This window comes from Schistocerca serialis, chromosome 4 (assembly GCF_023864345.2).
Source record: "Schistocerca serialis cubense isolate TAMUIC-IGC-003099 chromosome 4, iqSchSeri2.2, whole genome shotgun sequence".
NCBI classification, from domain to species: domain Eukaryota; kingdom Metazoa; phylum Arthropoda; class Insecta; order Orthoptera; family Acrididae; genus Schistocerca; species Schistocerca serialis.
In genome coordinates this window covers 250048461-250073031 of record NC_064641.1, presented here as the reverse complement: position 1 = coordinate 250073031, position 24571 = coordinate 250048461, and the positions used below count along the sequence as shown (strand labels likewise).

General features: G+C 41.0%; 1 protein-coding gene across 1 annotated transcript in view; it reads left to right on the top strand.

Moving 5' to 3' along the window:
- LOC126473777 (glutamine-dependent NAD(+) synthetase) overlaps positions 1 to 24571 on the top strand; it is a 208785-nt gene that overhangs the window by 150825 nt on the left and 33389 nt on the right. The window contains exon 13 of the mRNA XM_050101043.1: positions 15269 to 15491. Coding sequence (XP_049957000.1) covers positions 15269 to 15491 — 223 coding nt within the window. The remainder of the gene's footprint in view (positions 1 to 15268; positions 15492 to 24571) is intronic.

Below are 24571 nucleotides of genomic sequence, written 5' to 3'. Positions count from 1 at the left end.
CAAAGCATCAATAGCATTACAGGACTCCATTATTATAGTTAAATCTGAAATAACTAGAAACTTTGAGGTTTCCAAAAGTATATTTCCAACATAAGGAAAAAAATTGAAAATATGCTTCAAGAATTAACTTTTCCCCTGGGTTCTTATTACTGAAATTTAATTTCAAAGCTTTAAGTTTTTGGTTTGTGCTTTGAAAATAACTTATTATTGGCTCACACTTCATTATTAGCCTATAAACAACTGATGTGAGGGACAGTCACCTTGTAGGCACATACCTTAAAATGTAACACTGAAGAAGAAGAAGAAGAAGAAGAAGAAGAAGAAGAAGAAGAAGAAGAAGAACAATAATTTCCTCACAGATTTATTTTTGCCATAATTGACCATAACATTATCTGCACTAGTAAGATGAAATGTTATTTACATTTAATAAATGAAATTCAAGATTGTTTTATATCAAAGCATAAATACCACTATCACTCTCATCTGCCTTTCCCACAAAATCTAATAGCTTATTTCTGTTGCTAACACTGGATTCAAGTACCTAATTACTACAGGAAACATTTTCCTGTTCTTGTGATTCTTTGCATCTGAAGCAAAAGTGCTACACTTACATGGATCATTAGCATCTCTAGGAAGTCACTTACACTTCTTGGTGCCAACCAGTTTTTTGCAATACTCTCTGCTTTTGTCGTACCCCAATGCATTTCTTTTGGCCATATAAGAATCCACAAATTACTCTTAGCACATTTATTTGCACAGTCCATGTTACTACAACTGAAGTTGTGTTTCACAATACGATGCACCACCACTAACTCACCTACAGCAGCTTTGTTGGATTCACCACTAGTAGGGTGATAACTTGGGCATTGAAAATAGCTGACTATCTACGGAGCTGTATTAATTCCCCTAACTCTGCTTTTGTGTCCTTCAGCTTTGACATGCTTTTGACAGCCTGTATTACATCATGTGCTGTGCTGAACACTCACTTTTAAAGCTAGCAGTGTGCTTTATTTTTTTTTTTTTACCTTTTATTGGATTAACCTGTAAATGAGTTTCTTGCCACTTCTTCTGATATGCACATAAACATTTTCCTCTCTTTATATGCAGAGTTTTGGATTCATCGATGTTGCGTTACTCTGATTAGTTGGATTGAAAACAAGTATGACTGCATTCTAACAAGAAACCACAATACAATGGCCACATGACTCATGATGGGATGCCTTGTTAAACATGGTTTTATATTCACTATGTACTGATGTAGTCGTTGTACTGGTATCACTTCACCATGTCGATTAATCAGTGTTGTAACAGACATTCAGAAATGAGAATTGAAAAATATGCTGCAGGTTTAACTGTTTATACTCGTATGACTTCTTTAAAAATGTAGGGTAAAACCTTCCAGATAAAATATAAGTGGGTCATTCATTTTGGCTGAAAAATTTAGAAGAATACATAAGTTACTATATAATAGGGTAGAGTTGGCAACCCTACCTAGCACTGATGTAGCAATCAGGAAAGCTGGAAGAGTGTGAAAGAGCTTAACCACAGATTTATGGATATTGGGTGGCTACTTCAAGAACTGGAGACTGGAGGTAAATCCATCCAAAACAGATTAAATGCTTATCATCTTAATAATTGTGAAGCAAATTGCAAATTACATGTGGTCTTCAGAATTATTCCTCTGGGACACAACCCATACCCGAAATACTTTGGCATCATTTTTGATGAGGCATTACATTTAAGAACCACTTAGAAAATACAGCAAAGAAAGTGAAAAACGAAATTGATAGTATTAGAAAACTAACTAGTTCAGGATGGGTGCTAATTTAAATACTCATTGTACTGATACATTGGCACTGGTCTACTCAGTGGCAGGATACTGTGCTCCAGTGAGGAGAGACAGTGCACGTCTACACCCAGTTGGTGTCAGCCTAAATCATGGAATGAGAGTAGTTACTGAGACTACTAAATCAACACAACCTCTGTGGCTGCCTGTGTTATGTAATATTGCACTAGCATCGATTAGAGAAAAAGTAGCAGTCGCAAGGGAGTTCTAAAAGTGTACTACTCATCAGAACTCACTTCTGAATAACTTGTTACAGAATGTACCTGACAGCAAACTAAAATCCAGAAAATCACCCAGGCCAACACAAGATGTGCATCTTGTATATGGTATGTGCCAAGAATGGAAAGAGGTTTGGCAAAAGTTCCCTCAAACACCTTATTACTAACTGTGCTAAATGTGTGAATGGATTTGGTCTTCTCAGGAAACTATGGACAGCTTTGAATTGATCAAGCCATGGAAGGTGTGGTGCCTATTTTTATGATTGGATATTCAAATATGCCCCACTGTGTAACTGTGGAGTTGCTGCGCAAACTGTGCAGCACCTGATTCAAGGGTATCTGTAATGAAAATTTCCTGGTGGACTCAATTAAGTGCATTTGGTAATACTAAGGCCGAAAGACTGATTAAGAGACCTAAGTATTCCGTCATAAAATTTTTGTGTGTTTGTTTCTTTATAATGTGTATACTTAACAAGCATCTGTGCTGTATGGTGAGTAGGAACTATCCTGACATCTTGGGTTGTTGGGTGTTCTGCCGGATATCAGCGTCGTACTTGCACGATATTTCGGTCACGTAGCTCGTGACCTTCATCAGGTGCAACCTGAGACTGCTCCTCGAGTGGACCTGGTCCAGTATTTATGCCTATGGCCTTCCCCCTACACCAACGGCTGTAGGCGCTTCCTTTGTGGTCCGCGCCCATTCCCTGCGACCTGCTGGAGCGTTGCTGCTCCGTTTTCTGTCCGCTGCGGTTCTAGGTGTTTCCTCTGCGGTCCGCGCCCACCAAACTCGCTCCTGGGGGTTTCATCTACGGTCTGGGGTACCAAGCGTTCCCCCTGCGGTCCGCGCCCGCTCACCGTGACCTGTTGGAGCATTGCCGCTCCGTTTTTCGTCCGCTGCGGCTCTGGATGTTCCCTCTGCGGTCCGCGCCCACCAGTCACACTTCAGGGTGTTCCATCTTCGGTCTGGTGCGCCTGGCAGTCCGTCAGGGGCTCATTTTCCATCTCCATGTCTCTGGTTCTTCTGTTTGTGTAGTGTTGCAGCTGGCCCCGTTGCTCCTTTAACAATTCTGGAGCCGGATCCCAGGCTCTGCTTAGCGGGTACCCTGTGTCACGGTTCATAAGATGGTCAACCATTTTAATTTCTATCGATTCTCTTATAACACTGTCCCAAAATCTGGGTGTTTGTGCTAGAATCTTGGCATCCTCGTACTTCATGGCATGATCTAGTTCTAGACAGTGTTCAGCAATGGCTGACTTAGTCACCTGTCTTAATCTAGTGTGCCTCTGATGTTCTCTGCACTTGATCTCCACAGTTCTTGTCGTCTGGCCAATGTAGGACATGCCACATTGACAAGGTATGTTGTAAATCCCTGGTTTTCGTAACCCCAGGTCGTCTTTGACACTCCCCAGCAGTCCCCCGATCTTGTTGGATGGACAGAAAACCCACTTGATATTGTGTTTACGGAGGATCCTACTGATTCTGGCAGAAATAGAGCCAGCATAGGGCAGATATGCCACTTTCTTTGCTTCATCTTGGTCTTCTTCAGGAACCTGTGGCATAGTGGCTGGTTGGAGTGCCCTCTCAATTTGTCTGTCCGTGTATCCATTCTTGGAGAAAACTGTTTTGAGACGTTCTATCTCTATAGGTAGATTCTCTTGGTCTGACAGGGCACGTGCTGTGTGGACCAAAGTCTTCAGAACCCCATTCTTCTGTGCAGGGTGGTTACAGCTGCTGGCCTACAGATATAAATCAGTGTGTGTTGGTTTTCGGTACACACTGTGGCCAATTGATCCATCTGCTTTCCTCTGGACTAGTACATCCAGAAATGGCAGCTGGCCATTCTTCTCCAGTTCTATGGTGAACTTGATATTAGGGTGGCATGAGTTAAGATGTTCAAGAAACTCATTGAGCCTGTCCATCCCATTTGGCCAGACCACGAAGGTGTCATCCACATACCTAAAGAAGCATATGGGTTTAAATGTGGCTGTCTCCAATGCCCTCTCCTCAAAACTCTCCATAAACATGTTGGCAACCACAGGGGACAGTGGGCTGCCCATAGCTACACCTTCAGTTTGTTTTTTGTAATATTGGTTTCTGTACAGGAAATACGTGGATGTCAGTGTATGACTGAACAGGTCCAACAGAGCACCGTCAAATTTCTCTGCAATCAGTTCTAGTGAGTCCTTCAGTGGGACCCTGGTGAACAGCGATACCACATCAAAACTAACCATGATGTCCGAGTCTGTGATGTGCAGTTGCTTGAGGCATTGCAGGAAATCTTCTGAGTTGCGGATGTGGTGAATACATTTCCCCACATATGGAGACAGGAGACCTTTCAAGTACTTGGCTGTTGTGTACATAGGTGCCCCAATATTACTGACAATAGGGCGTAGGGGCACGCCCTCCTTGTGTATATTAGGCAGACCATACAGTCTAAGTGGCGCTGGCTCTTTTTCCCGTAGTTGTCTGATGATCTTATCGGGCATCCCTGTTTCCTTCAAGAGAGCACTAGTCTTCTTGGCCACCTTGTCCGTGGGGTCACACTCCAGAATTCTGTATGCAGGGTCCTCCAGAAGTTGGCGTACTTTCTCATCATAATCCACCCGCTGCAAGATGACAGTGGAGTTCCCTTTGTCTGCTGGCGGTACCACAATGCTGTTGTCTTCCCGTAGTTTCTTGAGTGCAAGCCTCTCCTCGGTTGTGATGTTCGATTTCGGCGGCCTTTCCTTGGTGAGGGCCCTGCAGGTCTCTCGGCAGACTTCCTCTGCCACATTAGGTAGTAGAGTGGCTGCAACTTGCAAAGTGGCTATAAGTTGCAAAGTGGCTGTAAGTTGCAGCCACACTACCACCTAATGTGTGCAGAGGAAGTCCGCCAAGAGACCTGCAGGGCCCTCACCAAGGCCAGGCCGCCGAAATCGAACATCACAACCGAGGAGAGGCTTGCACTCAAGAAACTACAGGAAGACAACAGCATTGTGGTACTGCCAGCAGACAAAGGGAACTCCACTGTCATCTTGCAGTGGGTGGATTATGATGAGAAAGCACGCCAACTTCTGGAGGACCCTGCATACAGAATTCTGGAGTGTGACCCCACGGACAAGGTGGCCAAGAAGACTAGTGCTCTCTTGAAGGAAACAGGGATGCCTGATAAGATCATCAGACAACTACGGGAAAAAGCGCCAGTGCCACCTAGACTGTATGGTCTGCCTAAAATATACAAGGAGGGCATGCCCCTACGTCCTATTGTCACTAATATTGGGGCACCTATGTACACAACAGCCAAGTACTTGAAAGGTCTCCATATGTGGGGAAATGTATTCACCACATCCGCAACTCAGAAGATTTCCTGCAACGCCTCAAGCAACTGCACATTACAGACTCGGACAGATGGAACACCCAGAAGTGTGACTGGTGGGCGCGGACCGCAGAGGGAACATCCAGAGCTGCAGCGGACGAAAAACGGAGCGGCAACGCTCCAACAGGTCGTGGTGAGTGGGCGCGGACCGCAGGGGGAACGCTTGGTACCCCAGACCGTAGATGAAACCCCCAGGAGTGGGTTTGGTCGGGCGCGGACCGCAGAGGGAACACCTAGAACCGCAGCGGACGGAAAACGGAGCAGCAACGCTCCAGCAGGTCGCAGGGAATGGACGCAGACCACAGAGGAAGCGCCTGCAGCCGTTGGTGGAGGGGGAAGGCCATAGGCATAAATACTGGACCAGGTCCACTCGAGGAGCAGTCTCAGGTCGCACCTGATGGAGGTCACGAGCTACGTGACCGAAATATCGTGCAAGTACGACGCTGATATCTGGCAGAACACCCGACAACCCAAGATGTCATTAGATCGCTGGGAAAGGCTGAAGAGTTACAGGAACTATCCTTTCCATAATATTGTCATTAAACCATTTATAAAGTGTGTATCTGAAATAAATATAGAAAATGAGAGGGCTGGTAGAGTGGGTCATAACAAGCATATTTCACTTAGCAGCCCATGTCCGCATCCATTAGCGTATGGTGGTCGGTCTTGTTGAACAGTGTCATGCACCTCCAAGAGTGTAGGTGCACAACATTCCATCCGAGCCATACCATAGCAGATCTGCAGGCCAATGATTTCAAAGTACTCATGACATCAACGTAAAAGAGGCATCTGGGTGAAATTTTATGACGTTTATTTGCAAAGGCTGTAGTTGAATAGTTGTGGATATTCCAGGCGGGACAACACTGTGGGTTTTTGTCCTGTTACTGGGATGTAAACATGTTGCTTTTGGCTGTGCAAGTGACTCATTTATGGGTGTCGTATAGAAGGCAGCACCTGTTCACACTGTGCAGTCTGGTTGGCCTTGCGTCAGTTTGTCTTCAAACAGGGACACACTTGTCTTTGTTACTGTGTGGAGTGGACAGAAAATGGAGCGCTGTTCTTGGGAGGAAAGGGCACGCGCGCGCGCGTGCGCGCGCACACACACACACACACACACACACACACACACACACACACACACACACACACACACACACACAATGCTTATGGGGTGGTGGATGAAAATGCTCATGCTGCCCACCATTTGTACATTTATTGGTTTCCTAATCACGAATGCAAGATCCACACATATTTACTGCCATCCACAAGTCCATACAAGAGCCAAGTCCACTTGAGGTACATTTTCTATTTACTCAGTCTCATAATAGCACATGTGCATTTAAGGCCTGCTTTGAAACCTGATGTATACATTTTGTGTTACATGTGCGAAGGCCTGACAGACACTGTAATCAATGCACAGTGTGTGCACTAGGGCTTGAAGAGGAGCCATTACCACTGCTGGAAAACATATCCTCAACAAGCTCATGATGTGTTGCATGGGAAATTGGTGTAAGCAATTCCACAATTGTGTGTGTTTGGCATGAAGATGATTTGGGCCCTTACCCCTCTCAGAAGGTTCAAGGCCTTAACTCAGATGATTTTTCACATCAAATTGAATTCTGTCAGTGGTTTTTGCGAAGGTGTGCCATTCTGCAGCTTTCCAAACTATGTGCTTTTTATGGATGAGGCATCCTTTTCTGCGAGAGGGTATGTTCATCAGACACAGTCAACATGTGTGGGCAAGGGAAAATCCGCACGCTACTTTTGTTTGTGGTCACCAAGATCACTTCACTATGAACATTTGGGCCAGCTTGGTGGGTGATAATCTGGTCAGTCCATACATGTTCTCCCAGCAACTGAACACAAAGAAATATTTAATATTTTTATGAAAGACTCTGTAAGAGTTGTTGGAACATTTTCCACTCAACATGCAGCAGCATATGTGATACCAACACGATGATGTACATGCGCATTTTGCACATGCAATGTTAATGCATTTGGATGAAACCTTTGGTGAAAACTGGATGGGGCGCGGTGGATCAGTGGCATAGCCTGCACGTTCCTCCAAAGTGATACCCATTGCTTTTTTTCTTCTGGGGGACACCAAGGAATGGTTTGATGCAGCTCTCCGTGCTACTTTATCCTGTGCAAGTCTTTTCATCCAGGAGTCGGCAACCTACATCCTTCTGAATCTGCTTAGTATGTTCATCTCTTGGTCTCCCTCTACGATTTTTACCCTCCACGCTTCCCCTCTAGTACTAAATTGGTGATCCCTTGATGTCTGAGAATGTGTCCTACCAACTGATCCCTTCTTTTAGTCAGGTTGTACCACAATTTTCTCTTCTGCCCAATTCTGTTCAGTACCTCCTCATTAGTTACATGATCTGCCCATCTAATCTTCAGCATTCTTCTATAGCACCACATTTAGAAAGCTTCTACTCTCTTCTTGTCTAAACTATTTGTTGTCCATGTTTCACTTCCATACATATCTACACTCCATACAAATACTTTCACAAAGGACTTCCTGACACTTACATCTATACTTGATGTTAACAAATTTCTCTTCTTCAAAAACACTTTCCTTATCTACATTTTACATCCTCTCTACTTCGACCACCATCAATTATTTTGCTCATCTACTGCTTTGTGTCTCATTTCCTAATCTGATCCCCTCAGCATCATCTGATTTAATTAGACTGTATTCCATTATCCTCGTCTTGTTTCTGTTGTTGTTCATCTTATATCCTCATTTCCAGACACTGTCTGTTCCATTCAGCTGCTCTTCCACGTCCTTTGCTGTCTCTGACAGAATTACAATGTCGTCAGCAAACTTCAAATCTTTTATTTCTTCTCCATGGATTTTAATTCCTACTCCAAATTTTTCTTTTGTTTCCTTTACTGCTTGCTCAATATACAGATTGAATAACATCAGAGATTGGCTAAAACCCTGTCTCACTCCAGTGTCAACCACTGCTTCCCTTTCGTGCCCCTCGACTCTTAAAACTGTCATCTGGTTTCTGTACAAATTGTAAATAGCCTTTCACTCCCTGTATTTTACCACTGCCATAGATGATGTTATCGTGGACCCTATTGCTATCGCCAACACCTTGTGCCACTATTTTGCGCCCATTTTGAGCTCTTCCCACTATCACCCTGCTTTCCTTCATTGGAAATGAGCATAGGTGGCTTGGGCGATACCCTTCTCTTTTCAGAATCGTGAGTGCTACAATGCTGCCTTTACTATGAGGGAGCCGGATCATGCTCTCAGTTCATCCCAATCCTCTGCTCCAGGGCCAGACGCTGTCCAGGTACAGATGTTGCAACACCCCTCTCTTGCGGGCAAGCACTTTCTGCTTAACACATATAACCACATCTGGGCAGAGAGCACATTTCCCAGATGTTGGCACGAAGCCACCATCATACCCATACCTTATACTGGTAAGGACAAAAAAACTTCCTTCTAGCTACTGCCCCATCTCTCTCACCAGTTGCGTTTGCAAGGTGAAGGAATGTATGATTCATGCCCGGCTGGTATGGTGGCTCGAGTCTTGCAGTTACTAATGACTGCACAGTGTGGATTTCAAGTGCAGCGTTCTGCAGTTGACCATCTCGTTACTTTGTGCACCCATGGCATGAATGGTTTTCTGCAGGGAGAAGCCCTAAGACAACTGCTGGAGAACTGGTATCCTCTGTACTCTTTACATGTGAGGCTTCTGTGGTCGCCTGCCCTGTTTCCTTCAAGAATTTTTAAAAGACAGTTCTCAGCAGACCTGTCTAAATGAGCAGCATCTTCAGCAATGTCTTGATCGTCTTTACTCCTGCAGCATTGACAACAGCTTTTGTTTTTCCACTGGCAAAACCATCTGTATGAATTTCTGATGGTGAAAATGGTGTCTCTCACCATCTTTGTCTTGGGCCTGTTGCCCTTTTGTACGTTGGAACCACGGAATTCCTGGGGCACAAGCTCGGTAGGAAACACTCTTGGTACTCCCATGTGTCTTACCTGGCAGCCTGCTGTACGTGGTTCCTCAATGTCCTCCTTGTCCTCCCTGGGGTGCCGATTGAACCACCCTCCTCCATTTGTACTGATTCCTTGCCCGTTCGAAACTCGACTATGGGTGCTTTGTTTATGCATCTGCCCGTCCATTCCTCTTATGCCATCTGCACACTATCCACCATTGTGGCATCCATTTGGCCACACTAGCCCATTTGAGTGTCTGTATGCTGAAGGTGCTGAACTACCACTGTCCTACCGCCATGACTTCCTTGTCAGCAGGTATGCATGCCGTTTGTCTGCATGCATGGCCGCCCATCCTATGCCTCCTTCTTCGATGATTCCTTTGACCACCAGTATGAGGCGCGTCCCTCTTCTGTCCTGGAGTCCACTTTCGGTACTTGCTTTGGCAGCTTAACTTGACACTACCTGCAACTTTCCTGGTGGGTGTGAACCCTTCACCACCTTGACTACGTGAAGTGGCCTGTGCTAACCTTGGCCTTCATTCACTTCCTAAGGACACTACTTCAGCAATTCTGTCACTTTCAGTTTCAAGACCTTGACATGGAATTTTGCAATAGTATCCTTGTGTACACTGATGGCTCTTGGACTGACCGTGGTGTTGGGTGTGCCTTCGTCATTGATGCCCACGTCTTTAGATATTGGCTCCTGGCACACTGCTCAGCATTTACAGCCGAGCTCTTTGCCCTGTATCAGGCCATGGAATACATCCAGCAACGACAACTTTTCAATTGTGTCTTCTGCTCAGACACACTCAGTGCGCTTCAAAGTCTGTGAGTTGTACACCACCAATCCCTTAGTGCAACAGATCCAGGAAAGCTGTCACTTACTCACTTTTGGTGGAGCCACTGCGTAGTTTATGTGGGTACCTGGTCATGTCGGTCTGCCAGGAAACAAGGCTGCTGCGAAGGCTGCAGTCCTCGTGCCTCAGCCCACTAGCTCATATATTCCCTCCAATGATCTCTGTGTTACTGTCCGTCAGGAGGTGGTGTTCCCTTCAAGGGAATTAAGCTGAGGATTGTTAAGCTTCTCCTAGGGGCTCGGACGATGTCCTCTCGGCCCTCCCGCCAGGAGGAAGTCATTTTAACATAGTTGCATATTGGGCACTGCCTTTTTAGCCATCTTCATATGATATGTAGCGCTCCCCCACCACTTTGTACACATTGCACCCGAGTTTAACTGTCTGCCACTTCCTGAAGGAATGTTCACTTTTTAACCGTTTACATCTCTGCTTGGGTTTGCTGTCTGAGTTATCGGCCATTTTAGCAAATGACACCCAGGCTGTTGACCACATTTTACTTTCTGTCCGCCAAAGCAATATGGCAAAGGCTATTTAAGTTTTAGTTCTGGACCTCCATTTCTGTATGGTGTCTTCAGTAGCCCTATCTCCGCATACCTGTTATTAGCTGTCTTCTCTTACGTTAATTGGGATTGACATTTAGTTATTTTTTAACTCCTCTCTGTTTTCGTCTTCTGTAGTTTTGATGTGGGTGCATATGACCCCAGTTGTTTTAGTGCCCTAAAACAAAACAAAACACCACACACCCCTGCCACCTTTAGAATTTGAAAGAGAGTATTCCAGTCAACATTGTCAAATGCTTTCTCTAAGTCTAAAAATGCTCGAAATGTAGGTTTGCCTTTCCTTAACGCATCTTCTAAGATAAGTTGTAGTGTTCCAACATTTCTACTGAATCCAAACTGATCTTCCTTGAGGTCAGCTTCTACCAGTTTTTCCATGCCTCTGTAAATAATTCGTGTTAGTGTTTTACAACCGTGACTTATTAAACTGATAATTCATTAATTTTCACAGCCGTCAGCACCTGCTTTCTTTGGGATTGGAATTATTATATTCTTCTTGAAGTCTGAGGGTATTTTGCCTGCCTCATACTTATTGCTCGCCAGTTGGAAGAGTTTGTCGTGGCTGGCTCTCCCAAGGCTATCAATAGTTATAATGGAATGTTGTCTAATACCGGGCCCTTGTTTCGCCTTTGGTCTTTCAGTGCTCTGTCAAATTCTTCGCGCAGTATATCTCCCTTCTCATTTTCCTCTACATCCTCTTCTATTTCCACAATATTGCCCACAAGCACATCTCCCTTGTATAGCCCCTCTATACACTCCCTCCACCTTTCTGCTTTCCCTTCTTTGCTTAGGAGTGGTTTTCCATCTGAGCTCTTGATTTTCATACAGATAGTTCTCTTTACTCCAAAGGTCTCTATAATTTTCCTGTAGTCAGTATCTATCTTACCCTAGTGACATATGCCTCTGCATCCTTACATTTGTCGTTTAGCCATTCCCGCTTAGCCATTTTGTACTTTCTGTTGATCTCATTTTTTAAACATTTATATTCCCTTTCACTTGCTTCATTAATTGCATTTTTATATTTTCTCCTTTCCTCATTGAAATTCAATATCTCTTCTGTTACCCAAGGATTTCTATTATCCCTCGTCTTTTTACCTGCTTGATCCTCTGCTGGCTTCACTATTTCATCTCTCAAAGCCACCCATTCTTCTTCCTTTCCTGTGTTCTTGTCAATCATTCCTTAATTCTCCCTCTGGAACCCTCTACAACCTCCAATTCTTTCAGTTTATCCAGGTCCCATCTCCTCAAATTTCAGTTTTAATCTGCAGTTCATAAACAATAAATTGTGGTCAGGGTCCACATCTGCCCCTGGAATCATCTTACAGTTTAAAATCTGGTTCCTAAATCTGTGTATGGGAGTTTCGGGATGCTGTTGTTTTTTACACTGAGGGCTCTAAATCTGCTCATCGTGTCGGGTATGCCTTCACATCCTCTGTTGGAACGGAAAGTCATCTGCTGCCACCTACATGTGGGGTGTTTACTGCAGAATTGATGGCAGTTTCCCAGGCCCTTACCTTTATTAAACAGTCCCAACACAACCGCGTTTTGTTATGCAAGGACTCGATGAGTGGCCTTCTTGCTATTGACCGGTGTTTTTCGCGCCATCCCTTGGTCTCTGCCATCCATGACCATCTCGCTGATATTCACCGTGCTGCTTGTTCCATTGACTTCCTTTGGGTCCCTGGCCATGTGGGTATCCCGAGTAATGAGCTCGCTGATCGTTTGGCTGGGGGAGCAGTTACTTACCCCCCCGTTTTCTGTAGCCCCTCCTGCAGCGGATTTACGGCTTCACATCAAATCCCACTTCGCACAGTCATGGGCCAATTCTTGGGAGGCTACTCCCCTGTCTAATAAACTTCGTGCAATTAAGGTGACATTAGACCCGTGGCGTTCTTCCTTTCGCATCTCCCGAAAGGACTCGACCACACTGTGTCATCTCCGCATTGGCCATACTCGGTTGACCCATGGTTTTCTTTTGCGTGATGAGCCACCCCCATTATGTGGTTGTGGAGGCTTCCAATCGGTAGCCCACATTTTGGTTGAATGCCCCCTTCTTTTGGCTCTGTGTGCTAGGTACAGGCTCCCCCACACTTTACCTTTGATGTTGGCTGACGATTCCCAGATGGTCTCTCTGGTTCTCGGTTTCCTCCGGGAAAGTGGTTTTTATTCTCAGTTTTAAAGTTTTTAATCTCTCTCTGGTGTTGGGGCAGGGCGATGAGTGTTTGGGTGTCTCCCACTGTAAGCAGTGTTCGGAGATTCCTGATTCACCTCCCTGACCGAAATCCTCTTTTCTTTCCCTTTTACTCTGTTTTTACCCCCCCTTTTTTTTTTTTTTTTTTTTTTTTTTTTAATGCTCGGTTAGTCTTTCTATTCCCGTACGTACTTTCTACATTATAGCAGTTGTACCTTGTAAGTCACAGGTGGTCTTGCCTATGCTGCTTCAGCGTAGTGTTGGGTTCGTTCTCTTGTCGACTTCCCTCATTTTGTTTTTTACCAATGACAACATGACTGCCTTTTTACGTTTTTTCCCTTTTTCCGTTTTATTGTTCTGACTTTACTGAGTTGTCCCATTAGCGGAATGGCACATATTTGAAACAAGGGACTGATGACCTTGCTGTCTGGTCCCTTAAACCTCAAACAACCAACCAACCTAAATCTGTGTCTAACCATTAGATAATCAGTATGAAACCTTCTGATATCTCCAGGTCTCTTCCCGTGTATACAACGTTCTCTCATGACTCTTAAACTAAGTTTTAGCTGTGATTAAATTATGGTCTTTGCAAAATTCTGCTAGGTGGTTTCCTCTTTTATTGCTTTCCCCCAGTCCGTATTCCTCTACAACTTCCCCTTCTCTTCCTTTTCCTAATGTCGAATTCAAGTCCCTCATGACTATTAAATTTTCAGCTCCTTTAACCATCTGAATAATTTCTTTTATCTCATCATACATGTTCTCAATCTGTTCCTCATCTGTGGAGCTAATTGGCATAAAACTTGTATATGTAGTTCTGAAATAAGAATGTGATGATGTTGATGTTGATGAGCAGGAGGAGGAGGAGATACAGTTTCATTTTTATTGTACTCACCAAATGATGGTATGAATCCAACAGACATTATGCAGAGGAGGTGTCATGCAGTAAATGCTCTTTATGGGTCTGCCTACCATTTCCCACACACCTCATGGTTCTACATTTATCATAGTCGTCATCATCTGTATTATTATTATTATTATTATTATTACTACTACTACTACTACTACTACTACTATTACTAGCATGAGGGTTGGAACTTAGAGTGGCAACTATTTATTCACAACCAAGGACTTGAGTCATATTACTGTTCGTTTTTGAAGCATATCCTGTGCTTTGCAAAAGAAGAGGCGACACTTTCTGCGCAACCAACCCACCATTTTGCACGACAATGCGCGGGCGCATACAGCGCATCAGTCGATGTGACTGGGATGTACTGTACCATCCACAATACTGCCCGGACTTGAGTCCTCATAGCTTTGATTTGATTCTGAAGATAAAGGAACCACTTCGTAGCATTTGCTTCAGAACTGTTCCAGAGATTCGACAGGCAGTAGACAGCTCCATTCGCACCATCAACAGAACAGGCTCTGCTAACGGAATACTACGCCTTCCACATTGCTGGCCATGGGTTCTACACAATGCTGGTGACTACTTTGAAGGACAGCAACTGGTGCAAACATGCAACTCTTTTGTATCGGTTGTGAATATATAGTTGCCACTATTTAAGTTCCAATCCTTGTAGTATTATTATTATTATTATTATTATTATTATTATTATTACTATTACTATTATTAGTTGCTATGTTATGGATCTCCATGCTAGTCTGTTCTGCACAGCATCATCGTCATCATCGTCATCATCGTCATCATCGTCATCGTCATCGTCATCATCATCGTCATCATCATCATCATCATCATCATCATCATCATCTCTCCACAACTACCGCAACCTACAACCATTTGAACCCGCGTACTGTATTCAAGCCTTGGTCTTTCTCTACAATTTTTATCCTCCCACACTTCCTTCCATTACCAAACTGAAAATTCGTTGATACCTCAGGATGTGTCCTGTCGACTGATCTCTTCTTGTAATCAAATTGTACCATAAATTTCTTTTTTCCCCAGATTGATCCAGTACCACCTCATTTGTTGTTTCTAACCATGTAATCTTCAGCATTCTTCTGTAACACTACATTTCAAAAGCTTCTATGCTCTTCTTGTCTGATTAATTACTGCCTACATTTCACTTCCATACAAGACTACACCTCAGAAAAATATCTCCAGAAAAGTCTTCCCAAAACTCAAATTTGTATTAGTAGTTGACAGATTCCCTTTTTTTCCAGAAATGCTTTTCTTGCTAGTGCCAATCTCCATTTACATATACAGGTTAAAATAACCTTGAAATGACATCACTTTGAAGCATGTATTGTTATCTTTATTTTCAGATTTGAATTACCTGTACTTAAGGAAATCCTTGCAGCTCCACCCACAGCTGAGCTTGAACCCTTAGCAGATGGTCAGCTGGCACAAACTGATGAACAGGATATGGGAATGACCTATGCAGAACTAAGTGAATTTGGGCGTCTGCGAAAACAAAATTTCTGTGGGCCATATTCCATGTTCTGCAAACTTATTCACACATGGCGTGACACTTGTACTCCAGAACAGGTGGGCTCTACTGTGATATTAGCTTTTATGTATAGGCCACAGTTTTAAATTTTAGGTCTTATTTGTTACCGTAGAATACAAACAATAATGTTCGTCTACTCCTGAGTTGTATTCTGTGGTGTTCACTTACAATCATCTAGGCTTTTAAAAGTAGCAGAAAAGATGATAATCTGAACAATTTTTTTCTCATCATATGTTGTCAGCATTTTCGTTTGTGATTTTGAACTTCAGATTTATGCTAGCATACTGAAAAATTCCTGTCTGTGTAGTGCAACAGTGAACTCTAATTTTACTGTTTACATTATGACTTACTAAACAAATCAGGATTTTTAGTTCCAGAATGTGGGCATACAGATGATTAAATAGAGAATACGTTGGGATTTGGAGTCTCCTTCCTTATGTTTGTGGTCAGTCTGTGACATTCACCTGCTTTATTTCTTCGTTGATTGTCCTCTGTGTCGATGTACCTCGTTGTGATACAGGCTGAAAAAATAGGGGGTGGAAGTGCAGAACTGACTGCTGTAAATGATATAGCCGACAGATGCACAGTTGTGTTTCACAGTTCTTTACTTTCACTATTCACAACCCTCCAATAATACAGTTATATGACCAGTGCACTAGTGTTTAACTTCCAATAAGCCTCATTAATAGGTTGCAGGCAAACATCCACATACTGCTACAATAGTTTTCTGTTGAACATCTACGAGCAATAACAACCTAACCACGCGGTTCACAGTCTTTTAATTAAATTTAACAGACTCTATCATTGCTTTATCACACGGCCGATTAGTGTAACACTTATTTCGTGGTTAAGTTGATGCATTATTGTTGTTCTAACCAACACAGGTTTCTTGTCTGAAACTCGGCCATGGACTGACTGTCTCGAGACCAAAAATCAGGCCCTTATATATCCTCACTATAATAGGTGCTGAAACTACACATTGTTCGACATTTAATTTACAGAAATTATGATTAAAACTTACTTCATTCAATTAACTGAATACTTAGAAAACTTCTTCATTTTGGCAGTTTCTTGTACTACAAGAATTAGGCTAAATTATGTGTTTAAATGATGAAATTAACAGACTTTTGACAAAACTATTAATTACTTTGGAATTAATTAAGGTCTGGCTTTGCTAACATGGTTTTGAACAGGGCCAAATAGATCATTTAAGAATACTATTAGTTGTTCCACCAAATGTTTATAATTAGTACAGACTTTGTTTGTTTATAAGTCAACAATAGAATTTAAGTTATTACTGATTTCACCCTATATAAAAAGATACTAACTAGGAATAGTCGAAATAAATTAGAAAATCGATTAAATACATAAAACTAAGCACAAAATTAGATCTGGTGTTATATTCTTTAAAACTGAGGGCCAACTTTCTCTTTTATGAAAATGCAGATTATACTCTTGTATGTTAATGGTAATTAGTCAAAAATGAAAAAAATGAATTTTAAGGAGGCAAATGGCAAAACGAGGGGAAGTAAAAATATCAGAGCTCGCTTCGTCACATCACCCCCTCATTGGATTGACTAGATAATTGCAGATAGCTAACTGGGCAATTAAATGACTACCAGTGATCACAAAAATTGGGTTGAACAATGTACACACAAAAAAAAAATTACATATGAAATCTTATCAAAACTATATTTTACATGTTTTTCCAAGTTTATACTTATATGAGCTGGCCATATGAAAATCCCCCATAAAAAAATATTTACATAAAGTGTACTGTACAATTGCACAGAATATCCACAAGCTGTATTTTTAATAGAAATTAGGCAGCTTCATCATAAGTGATGTCCTTTTGGGGTAAGCAAAGATTACATTTTGAGATATATATCACTTTGTACAAGTCCTGTCTTGCTACACAAAATAAATCGTAATGGGCTGCAAAAAGTTTAATTACACTGCGCATTGTAGTTCACTTTTTTGACAGAAAATTTCACTTGCTCAATGTTTAGTATTTTTCACTATACTCTTAATGAGCTGTTACACATTTTCTCACCAAGTTGTCCACGCCTTCAACAGGTCCGAGTGGCAGTTAGATGAAAGCAGGATATATTTGATACTTCTTTCACAAATATTGTGTTTTTGTTTTCTATTAATGCTTCAAAGCCAAACTCATTTGAACAACAAATTTTAAGCCCCCCCACCCTCCTCAGAACAATGAGTTTAATTTCCAATATTGGCTAACAACAGAGGCAAAGTAGCAAGAAAAATCGCACTGGGAACAGAGTTTTAACTATGGCATGTTTTTTTTCGTTGATCAAGGCATTTGAATCAGTTATTGAAAACAGGTCTTTTACAAGTAGACCAAATGTGATCCATATTTGTACTACTAAGGATAAAAGAATATAACTGTCCATGTTAAGTCTTAATAATTTAAATGTATCAAATGTAGTTTAATATATGGGTTTTGTTATACTCGTGCAATGTACCCGGCATAATTACATTTGACACAGTACAGATATTGCACCATCTCAACCACCAAGTCCGTTCATTTGCCATAAACTGCTACATATGAAAAAGTCAGGCTTCCTTTTAATAATTTTACACATGTGGCATCTATTTCCCATCCTCCTTTTCGATCCAGGCTTCGAACAGGCATTGGCAAAGGTAAAAATAGATTTATATTTTTTTTACATTTTTGCCCCTTTTTTAGTTATTCATTCAGAAGTGTCAATAAATTGTCTCAGATTTAGTTCCCAATGATTAGTAATGCTTCTTTGTATGATAAGTCTAAAAGCAGGGTACAACACATAATGGGACGTTGCAAGTTTTGCATTCGTATCTAGTTCCCGGCACACTTTCTGTTTCATGCAAGCCACACATCTGTGCATTAGCATACTTTTCCTGCGAATGTTCACTCATGATAACAGCCGGAAAATGTCTCCCTGTGAATCTCAGAGGATTCTTGTCAACGTAGCCCCTTCCACTACCCACTTTTTTCCGTTCTGTAGCATATTTTTCTACAATCTCCCTTATGAGAGAAAGGTGAAACTCTGAGACTGCCATTTTTTGCCCCATTACTGACTGGTGGAGAGCTTGAGCATTTAGAATGCACAAATCCCGAATGTGAAAAAAAAAAATATTTCTTGCACTATTTCACAGTCTTACGCCCTGATCTCACTGAGCTCAGTAACATGTCACAATGGTCAAATGCACCCTTACTCAAATTGTAATCTACAATACACTGTAGTTTCTTTATTTTTTTCACCAGTACTTCTGTCAGTCTTCTCTGTTTCAACCATTTGTGTTGTGTGACTTGTGGTCAACATGCACACCTCTCTCTTATCACACCACTTGATAGCTAGGACCTTGTCAGTGGACTTAAACTCAGTTTTTCCTCATTTTAAGTTCTTCTGCAGTTTTGGCATGTTGCGCCTTTTCTTACGAACAGTGCTACATCTGGCTGTTCCATGGTTTTGAAACCAAAGGAACAGGTCCGGGTTGGAGTAACAATTATTGACATACAGAATATGACCCTGTACCAAATGTGGTCCCATAAGAGTTGCCACTACATTGCCACTTTTTCTCGGTCTATACAATAAAATCCAAAATATACCCACTCTGACAGTCACACAGTACAAATGTCTTTATTCTAAATCTACTTCACTTGGTTGGAATAAATTGCTTAAAAGTTAATTGTCCTTTGAACAGCAGGAGACTTTAATCTATACAAAGCTTGTGATGTGGACGAAATGAATTATGAAACATTTTACGAACTTTGTCAACAATCGTCCTAATTTTAAATAGACTGTTGCCTCCAGTACTCGTAGAGTTATCACTGAGGTGTAACATTCTCAGATGTAGACAAAAACGGTCTCGGGACATAATTTCGCTGAAAACTGGTGTGTTCAAAGGTACTTCTCTGGACTTAATTTGAACTCCTTAACATGTACCACTAGAAGGCAAATAGAGACAAAACAATAAATTTCCTCAAATCCAGTGTCTTTCCACTTTGACAGTCAAGAATTCACAGATTCTGTAGCATTTTCTCTGGTGTAAGTAAAAACATTTGTTTCGTCTGCAATAAATTGCAACAGTTCTTGAGACACAAATATCACAAAAAATGATAGAATGCTTGGATCAGTATCTAATTGACATTTGTGTCATGAACTCGAGTCACCAATGTAATGGTTTAACGTCTGGAATTTGGTTTCTTTCCAGTCAAGTGGTCACTGAAGTGCACTCTTTTTCCGGACCATTTACTGTCATTTTTTGATTCCTTGAATTCAGAGGAACTGTTGATTATAATTCTTGCTCCCCCCTCTGATGTAAAGGACTGAGGACAACAGCTTCGAGATTAATAATAATAATAATAATAATAATAATAATAATAATAATGGTAATGGTAATGGTTTATTTGTCCATAATAACTTTTACAATCGTGGACATAGTCAGTCAGTACATACATGAACAATAATAATAGTTTAGTAGTAGAAATAAAGTACATACAACATTAAAAAGCCTTGATGGAGTACAAACATTTAGCAATAACAGCTGCTTTTATTTTAAATATGTTTCCTTTTAACATTTTTATGGTATTTGGCAGTCTGTTGTAAAAACATCTTCCAGCAGAAAATGGATTATTTTTGGTTGCTTTTTTATTTCTGAATTTTATGTGGTAATCCTCTTTCCTTTTATTATAATTATGGATATCACTATTTATTATACTGTGCTCCATATTTTCTTTTACAAACAGTATAGTCCTTAGAACATATAGTGAATGCACTGTTAGTATATTATACTTAATGAAGTATTCTCTACAGGATTGACATTTACTAATATTCGCTATTATCCTAATTGTTCTCTTGTGGGCTCTAAAAGCCCTATCCATGTATACCGTTGGTGCCCTGCCCAAAATCTCAATACTGTATTGTAGGTGGGAGTGTATAATACCAAAATAGATTTGTCTTAAGACTGGTGACGCTATTATGCTAGAAAGGCGTTTTAGCAGGTAGGTATTACGCGAGAGTTTTTTACACATGTAGCTGATAAGCTCCTTCCATGTAAGATGTTCATCAACTATAATACCCAGGAATTTATGTTTATCAATTGTTTAAATTGATAACTCTGGCTCAGTATCCACTTGTCTTGATTTGTAATTTAGCATAAACTCCATTAGAATTGTCTTTTCCTTATTTAATGCCAGTTTATTTTTAGTCATATATTCTGTGATAAGGCTAGTGTTCTTCATATTATTTTCTACTGCTAGCTGTTTCGTAGGGTCCCAGCTTATGGAGGAGGTGTCGTTGGCATAATTCACAAGGTCTGCATTTTTTGGAATTATTATATCATTGATGTACACAATGAACAGAAAAGGCCCAATAATACTTCCCTGAGAGACTCCACAGTTAAGAATTTTATAAGATGATTTTACTGTTTGTTGTATGATACAACTTAACACATTGTCTGCTGTCAGCAAGGTATGATCTTAACAAATCTAATGCCACTCCTCTGACCCCATAAGTTTCTAACTTATGTAGAAGAATGGAGTGATTTACAGTATCAAAAGCCTTAGATAGGTCTAGAAAGGTGCCAATAACTTTGTTTCCATTTCAAGTTTATTCAATACTGCTTGAATAAATGTGGCTATGGCTGTTATTGTAGACTTACCCTTCCTGAAACCATGTTGAGAACTTTTTAATATATTGTACTTAGAGAAAAATGATTCCATTTGATCAAGAAATAGCCTTTCCAACAACTTACTAAGTTCTGATGTCAATGAAATAGGCCTATAATTTTGTACATCAGTAGTTTTTCCCTTTTTATGCACTGGTCTTATTTAGTGACTTTTAACAAGTCAGGAAATACCCCTGTCTGAAAGAGCTGTTTATTAAATGTTGCAGTGGCTAGCAACATCAGATAATTCAAACTCACTGTCACTCTTAGTGAGCATACCCAGGATTTCTTTATCTGTGCAACCACAGTGACATGACATTTCTCACATAGAAAACAATAAAACTAATGAAAACACAGGAATCGAAGTCTAATTCTGCAAAGAGGGAACACGGCAACAAACATATATGCGCTCTAGAACTATACAGTCAGACCACCGGACAGCTACTGGAAGAGCAGGATGGAAATACAGCTGTGTGTGTTTACATGTCTGGAGCATTCAGTTAGCTGTGAATCAGCGTGCCTAAACTCGTCCCCAGCAGTGGAAAGGCCAGTGATGCAGTATGTGTCAACACATCCTTAGCGCTGTAGGGAAGACCCAAGGGCCGCACTTATACACGTCAGGTGCGCCAGGGGAACAGCGAGGCATGACTAGTTAGCATGTCCCCAGCAGTCAGAGGGTTAATCAGCAAAATTACTGTTCTTCATGCCAGTATTACCACTTTAAGCTCATAATTCCTCAGAACACAAATTGAAGTTTTCAGATAACCTATAGATCCAATGATGCAGCATTATATGACTTGTACCTCACTAAAATATTGCTCTTTCTATTAAACTCTCATTCTCAACTGCAGTGTCATGAATTGCACAATATACACAGTACCCAATGTTTCCTAGTTCAAAATTTAGATCCTCAATACAGTTACACCACATTTATTTGTATACAGTCATCTTTTTCATTACCTAATCATGTCTGTCAGCTGTATTATTTTATTTACCTCGTTAACTAGTGGAGTGCTTTCTCAAAAAATATCCCTACAGCAGAGACAGGCTCTCTAACCATTAATAGCTTAACATTATTCATTATTTTATTATTGCTTCATTATCTGCACCTGCTCTGCTTATCCAATGCAAAATTGATTCTACTGAAAAACACGCCACAGTAACAGATCCTTATGCTATGGCAAACTTAACCCTCATTACTGATCAGACAAAATTATCACTCAGAAAAACCATTATTTCAATGTATTCCATCAAATTCCTTAATATTCCAGCCTGAAGGGCGATATACATACAAATCTTGTTTATACATTCCATACATTACTCCAGGAGACTGTTTACAGTTGTAATTCCTTAATATTAGGAACAGCTGTACCATGACAAAGATAGTTATCTCCATAAACTGATTGCCCTGAACACAAACACTTATATTTTACCACAGTTAGTATTAAGATCTAGTATTCAAGATGGTTCTTACCATATATTGCCTCTGCTGATGCACCAAATTATATTAACTTCACACGAGCTGATTACTTCAGATGTTAATTTTAGTCCACATATGTTGACACCTTTCATTGTCTGTTTACCTTACTTCTTTGACATAAATTCTTTTACTGTGGTGCTCATTTACTTTCTCCCATCCTCTCATGATTCTGTTACTTATAACTAACACAACATAATATCACATGAAAGTCAAAGTAAAATATTCCTGATTCACTTATAAACTACAGATAGGATAGGAGAAGAGTTTGACTGTCTCAGGTAACATGAAAAATGAGACAGACAGCTGGGGTAAGCATTAATGCCACATAATGAATCCAACACAGAATGTTGAACCCCCTATTTGCTATTTACATGAGAAATTAGTCTCAAACATTACTTCAGTGCTGAGATTTTGAATCGCCAAGAAATTGCACTCCAACAGCTGTCCTGCCAATTTCACAGTTAATAGTACCTCTCGTTTCACACTCTTTGATAGCTTACCAGTAGCACCAATAATTTTTATCCCAGAAACACGCATCACTACTATATCCTCTGTGTTCTTAATAGATTCAAAAAATGCTTGTGAAATACCATTCAAATTACTACCACTGTCCAGTAAACACGTAACATGTATACCTTGTACATTTGCTGTTATTAAAGGGTGCCACACTTCCTTTTTATGTACCATGTGATCATCTTCATACAACAAATCCTCATTAATCCTTTCCCTGGAAAAACTATCATCCTGCTTACCAAATTATGAGACACAGTCAAATGACAGATAGCATGGTTATATTCCTCATTACCACTCTCAAGCTCTAACTCTTCATTAGGCTAAATGTTATCCTCCTTTATTCTTTTTTACTTAACAAATGGCCATCATTAACAATTATTAATTCAAATCCCTCATCCTCATCGCTACTGAATTTGTCACTGCTATCATCATTACCATTACTTTCAGAATCAGACCTACTGTAACTTTCACTGTCCTCAAATATTTGTCTAATTAGCTGATCCTTGTTTCCAGTATTAGACTGCAAAGCAAAACACCTGAATTCCTTATGTTTTTTTAAAAATTTAACATCCATTTTGACACTTTGGACATCCTGAGCAACAGCAACCCCCTCTGTTCCATCATTTGATTTTATTATAGTAAGTTCCTCGTCTCCTTTTATGGGATAAACATTGCTACCCACACCGTCATTCAACATCTCACTAGAATTAGTAATTAAACTTGTCTTACTGCTATCATTTACATTACCCTTACTTGTGATTATACAGCAAATTTATATACAAATAGCTCTTCATCACTACCTGCTCTAGTGCAAGCCAAAACTGGAGCATTATCTAGTTTAAATGGTTTGATACAGAATTAATCATCTCCTCCATCTATTTTATTTGAATTTCTCCTACCATTTCAGTGCCCATCTGGCTGTCCTCCACCCAACCATTCCTTGAATTTCTACTATAATTAGTCCTGTTCATCCCCCCCATGAACTATGGACCTTGCCGTTGGTGGGGAGGCTTGCGTGCCTCAGCGATACAGATAGCTGTACCGTAGGTACAACCACAACAGAGGGGTATCTGTTGAGAGGCCAGACAAACGTGTGGTTCCTGAAGAGGGGCAGCAGCCTTTTCAGTAGTTGCAAGGGCAACAGTCTGGATGATTGACTGATCTGGCCTTGTAACAATAACCAAAACGGCCTTGCTGTGCTGGTACTGCGAACGGCTGAAAGCAAGGGGAAACTACGGCCGTAATTTTTCCCGAGGGCATGCAGCTTTTACTGTATGATTAAATGATGATGGTGTCCTCTTGGGTAAAATATTCCGGAGGTAAAATAGTCCCCCATTCGGATCTCCAGGCGGGGACTACTCAAGAGGATGTCGTTATCAGGAGAAAGAAAACTGGCGTTCTACGGATCGGAGCGTGGAATGTCAGATCCCGTAATCGGGCAGGTAGGTTAGA